Source organism: Sarcophilus harrisii, chromosome 1, assembly GCF_902635505.1.
Source record: "Sarcophilus harrisii chromosome 1, mSarHar1.11, whole genome shotgun sequence".
Lineage (NCBI taxonomy): Eukaryota > Metazoa > Chordata > Mammalia > Dasyuromorphia > Dasyuridae > Sarcophilus > Sarcophilus harrisii.
Window position 1 is genome coordinate 180,520,078 of NC_045426.1, and position 5,833 is coordinate 180,525,910.

General features: G+C 33.4%; 1 protein-coding gene across 2 annotated transcripts in view; it reads left to right on the forward strand.

Annotated features, from left to right (window-relative positions):
• RASA1 (RAS p21 protein activator 1) overlaps positions 1 to 3,735 on the forward strand; it is a 99,128-nt gene extending 95,393 nt beyond the window's left edge. For both annotated transcript variants that reach the window (XM_031967290.1, XM_031967294.1), the window contains exons 23-25: positions 464 to 541; positions 1,321 to 1,455; positions 2,570 to 3,735. In XM_031967290.1, coding sequence (XP_031823150.1) covers positions 464 to 541; positions 1,321 to 1,455; positions 2,570 to 2,653 — 297 coding nt within the window. In that variant the 3' untranslated portion in view covers positions 2,654 to 3,735. The remainder of the gene's footprint in view (positions 1 to 463; positions 542 to 1,320; positions 1,456 to 2,569) is intronic.
• Positions 3,736 to 5,833: the final 2,098 nt, after the last annotated feature.

The following is a 5,833-nucleotide window of genomic DNA, read 5'->3' on the forward strand; positions in this document are numbered from 1 at the left end:
AAAAGGGTTAGAGGAACTATTAAGCATTTTTATATACTCTATTAAATCCTGTTCATCACCCTTAAAATCTATCTATGATAACTTCATTTTATCTTCCATTTATAAAACTTGAATGTTTTAGTGTTTAGAGTTTGAGAACAAGGTCATTCACTGTTAAAATTCAAAGACATTTAATCTCTCTGAAGTTGCAGTTATAAATGCAATTTAGAAATCTTTTGTATGGATACCTATCTTAGCTTTATTTTATAAAGCACAAATAACCTGGAACATGGAGCCCAGGGATTTTCTTCAAGTAAAAAGTCAAATAACCAGCAGGTTTGTTATCCTATGATAAGATACACAATCATCTTGAACTTTGGTAAAATTAAGTAAATTAGTAAGAATTATATTGTGACATACAGATACAAATTTTATTTAATTAATTTGTGCGGTTTCATGAAATTTTTTGTTTTTGTTTTTCTAGGAGCCTTACATGGAGGGAGTAAATCCATTCATTAAAAGTAACAAACATCGTATGATTATGTTTTTAGATGAACTTGGGGTATGTATATTACATATTACTTGTTCTCTCATGAAATTATTGTTACCTCAGTCAAGATTCCACACACTGTAGGAGAATCAAAAGAAAACTCTTTTGGGGTGCTTCAGGGTAGAGTAAATGGGTGTAGGATTCAGAATCGGGAAAGGCCTGGGGAAGTGGGGACCTGAAATCCTGCTTTGACACAGAATAATTCTGTTGATTTGGGCAAGTCACCTGCTCTCTCTGAGCTTCGGTTTCCTTAATTGTAAAACAATACTTGCAGTGACTTTCATAGGATTGTGAGGAACCTGTAGCAGGGAAGAGTATCACCTGCTCTGCTGCTTAATAGTCTTAGGGAAATGCCTAGGGCAGAGAGAAATCAGGTGGCTTGACCTCTTACTGGTTATCACCGCCAATATCTATCAGAATCCCGGTCTTAATGTCTCCAAGTTTATTGTCATTTTTAAGTTACATTTTGGGAAAGACTTGTTTCTTTAGAATACGTAGGAATTTTTTATACTGCCTTCATTCTTTTAAAACAAATACTATGGAAGAAAAAGGGAATTTTATTAATGGCTACTGTAGAAAGGTATTAATACTACGTAAACGGTGTATTTCAAGTCTGTCAAGTGTTTGCGCTTTATCAGGAATAGTGTAGTTTTAAGATTTGATACTGCATTAAGCTTGAGAAGATGATAGCTAGTCATTACATTATTGAGTGTCCCAGTTTTAAAATTACATCTTTAAAGGGGCTGTAAACAATTACCATTCTAAATGCAGTATTATGATTCTTCTTAAAGAATGTACCTGAACTTCCAGACACTACAGATCATTCTAGAACTGACTTGTCACGTGATCTAGCAGCATTGCATGAAATTTGTGTGGCACATTCAGATGAACTTCGAACACTCAGTAATGAGCGTGGTGTACAACAGGTAGGTTTGTATTATGTTTATTTTGGATTGTAATTAGTGCTTTAGATTATCAGTATCAAGATTAATTGGAGCATAAAACAAGTACTTAGTAAAATTCCTTTATATTTGATGATTTTGGCTTATTTAGAATCCATCTACAAAAATGCCTTTAAAATATTTAATGCGTTTACAAGGTTATCTAATGCCTTCTGTCAGTAAAGATATTGGGTCACATCTGTTTCTATTTAATGTACCTAATTTAAACAAATTTAAGAGTTTCGCTATTTACTGTGTTTGCATTTTCATTTGCAAGATAAGACTTTTTTAGAAGATTTTTGATAAGCTTTTTAAATAAATTGATGTAAATTTATGTAGAATTGATGTATCTAGACATATACTATGATATAATGAAAATGTCAAGCCCTGGGAAGCAAGGTTGGTACTATGGATAAATAGGCTACTGGGAATACAGTCAGGAAGACCTGGAAGTCCAAATGTGGTCTCAGACACTTATTAAGTTATGTAACCCAGGACAAATGATTTCATCTTACTCTACCATCAGTTTCCTCATTCTAAGTATCTTTCTCCCCCAAAGAAAGGGGAAAGATCATTATGAGGATCAAAGGAAAGGATTGTAAAGAAAGCACTTAGCACGGTGCTTGGCATATAAGTACTATATAAATAATAGTTACTGTTAGTAGCAAGTCCTGCCTCAGTGTTCTTAACTTACCCCTGATAATGGCATACTCTATTTATTCGGCACCAAATCATTTATGACAAGTAGTAGACTACTTCATCTTGAGTAGTTAACTTTCTGTATTCCAAATGTGAATTTTTCTCATTTGGCTGACTTCTTAAATGTCTGTTGTTTAAGTATGAAGATTTCATCCAGGGATTATCTACAGAAAAGAAAATTGTCAGAGATTTTTGCTTAACTGGGATTCTTTCTCCAGAAGCCTCATTCAGTTGTGAATAGCAGTTCTCTCTCATAAAAATTCATATGAGTAACTTAAATTTATGAAAATTCAAGTTTCCTTCATGGACATTTTTGTCCTAGGCTCAAGTTTCAATTATTGTTAATGTTTTCCATACTTTAGGATTCTGAATGTAATAATTTTATTTTTTTCTTTCTTAGCATGTCTTAAAAAAGCTCCTGGCTATTACAGAACTGCTTCAACAAAAACAAAACCAGTATTCAGTGACAAATAACATCAGGTAGCAGCCTTTGCCTTAGTATTCTGCATGGATTCAGCATGCCCAACATGGTATAATTCCTATCAGTATCACTTTCTCCTTGCTCTTGCCAAAAATAGCACACCTTTCCACATTCCCAGGGATGTGTGAACTATGCAAAACAAAACCCAATATTCTGCTGGGGGAAGAGTTGTGCCAGCAGCTTTGTAAGCTATCTGTGCAGGATGTTTGCACTTTTTTTCCACGTGGAACAATCTTTAACAACCTCTGAGCCTTGGTGTACAGATCACCTTTCATAAAGTAAAATGCTGTGACTGTCTCTTGAACTTCGAAAATTTATTTTCAATACATCCAATTGCCAAAGTTTCGCTGTCTGTTGGAAAAAGAATTATGTCGTCAATTGAGGAGAAAGAAAATCCTTCTCTTTTGACAGCCGAATATAACTGGATTGCAAATTTTTTTTACTGTAACTTCCTTGTTGGGAGATGACCGTTTGACTGTTCAATCACTTTATTTGTATTTACAGTTTCCAGAGTTTGACATTATAATAGGAAAAATCTTTGTTGTATACTTTTTTTTTTTTTTTTTTTTATATTGTACTGTTTTTCTTGCCTGGATTGTGTTGAAAGAGAATGTTCAGAATGGTATTTGTCAGCTTTATTTTTTAAATGTGCCATTGATTTTGTCAGAGTTGAGTAATTCTTTCATCAAAGATGGTGAATTCATATAAATCTCAATGCTTTTGTAAAATGTTTACAACAGTAAATAATTTCAATTCAATAAATTTATTGATCATTGTTATCAGTCATGCATGCCTTCATTAAACCATTTTATAAAATATAAATTTGTTGTCTTTTATGTAAAGCCAAACCTAAGCATTACCTTTGTTTAAAACACTCAGCCATTCCGAATTTTTGTGCTATTTTAGATAAACCACAAATATTGCTCGTTAAAAAATTCTCATTGGTTGAGAGCTGCACTTCATGAAGGGATATTTTGTTTGACTACATAGTTTTATTTATTGACAAGATTTGCTTCTGTATTTTTTGTGTGTGTGTGAAATTCACAAAAACTAAGTTGAAATAAAGTCAAAGGGGTCTTGTGTTATTTGCTGTTTCTTCATTCATTTCTGAGTCTCCGCTTTTGCCTAAATGTGGATACTATAGATCTTTCATTTTCTTCTGCTGTCTTTCTCTTGTTCACTTTGGAAGCAAGTCAAATCATCTTCAAAGGCCCCCTGGACAATGAAACTTGGTTGTCTCTCTTTTTACTTAGAAGTTGTTAATTAATGTATTTGAAAACCTAATGTTTACATAACAGAGTTACCAGATGTCATCCAGTACTCTAAAAGTTTTCCTACTTCATTAGGAAGATTAATGGAAGCCTTGTGGTATAGTATTAAAGCACTAGCTTAGGAGTCAAGAGGACCACAATTTAAATCCTACTCAGATTCCTTATATGTGTGACCATGAGCAAATTATTTTAACTTCTCTGTACTGCAGTTTATTCATTTCTAATGTGAAGAAGTTGGGATAAATAACTATGTTCTCTACAGATCTCAATCTATTTTTCTATGAATGATGGCCATCATTTAATCTACATTTCTCCACTTTATCTACACAAAAATCATGAGATGACTGTCATAATTTGCTGAAATCTACATGAATATCAGTTACACTTCATAAAGTTCCAAATACTTTTAATGATGGAGTGGTAGAAGATTATGGATAGTAAATGCATACTTACTTTCCTACCACAGTACATATTGTTTATTTTTGCTGAGGCAATTGGGGTTAAGTGACTTGCCCAGGATCACACAGCTAGGAAGTTCAAGAATCTGAGATCAGAACTGAACTCAAGTCCTCCTGACTTCAGGGCTGGTGCTATATCCAGGGTGCCACTTAGAAGTAGATTTTAAAATTGCCTTTTCAGCACTTCTTCCTGATGGAAATGGGGATTACTTTAAGCTACAATGAAATCATAGATTTAAAAAAAAAAAAAAAAAAAAAAGGAATTGGACAACTTGTGCAAGAAAGAGGTTGTTCCTCAAATGTTGGCTTGTGATTTTTTTTTTTTTTTCCTGTGAAAGGAGGATAGACTGAAGGAAAAGGCAACGAAAACAGCTAATCAATAGGAAAAGGCACCACAAATTGTTAAGGACAAATATTTCTTTTCTGAAAATGGGTAAATATTTGCAATCATGCAATTACAGGCCAGGGACTTTTACATTTTAGAATTTTGCCAGAAATCTTATTAAAGAAGAGAATATGGAGTAATAAAAAGATTACATTCTTCTCCAGTGTCAGAGATCTGCAGATCTGCCTTCAATGCATCAGTAACCTTTCTTCTTAAGAAAGATATTTATCCTTAAAACCTGGTTAAGCTTTAAACTGCAATATGAAAGAAGTATATATGACCTGTCTGTGGACAGGGAAAACTGAAACCATGAAATTTGTCACTAGAGTTTGTTATCTTTACTCTGTAAAACATTTTACTTTATTTGCAATTTTGTTATTCAGTTATTTCAGTCATGTCTGATACTTTGTGACCCTTTTACAATTTTCTTGGCCAAGATACTGGCATGGTTTGCCATTCCATTTTCCAGCTCATTTTGTAGATGAGTTACTGAGACAAACAGACAAACTTGAAGAGTCACACAGCTAATGAATGAACTCAGATTTGAACTCAGGAATCCTAACTTTATATCGAGTACCCTATCGTATCACCTAAGGGCTGCCCATATATACATTGGGTTTTATGTTACAGGAGAAGGAAATTGAAGCCCATTGGAACTTGTCCAAGGTGAGACAGGTAGTAAGTAGTAGAGGTATTTGAAATCACATCCCCAATGCACAGTTTAGCATTCTTTCTCTTTTACTCACTGCCTCAGAGTCTGATCTTTTACTTAAAAAGCTATGAACTTGAGCTAACCTATCCAAATCTAGGCAGAAAATAAGTCTTTAATGAGAATTTATATTTGTCCTTTACAAGACTTTTTTATGAACATAAATCATTTCTCAGGTACCTTATTTTAAAATATTTTTCTGTCTTTGAGAAATAATCTGTTACTAAATTTAAGCTATAGTTTACTTATTATTGAAGACAGCTTATCCAAATCATGTGCTTGAACTTAGGGAGTATTTTACTTCACATAAAACCCATTTATCCCAAAGAGGCACTGAAAAAACATTACAAGTAGAAAAAG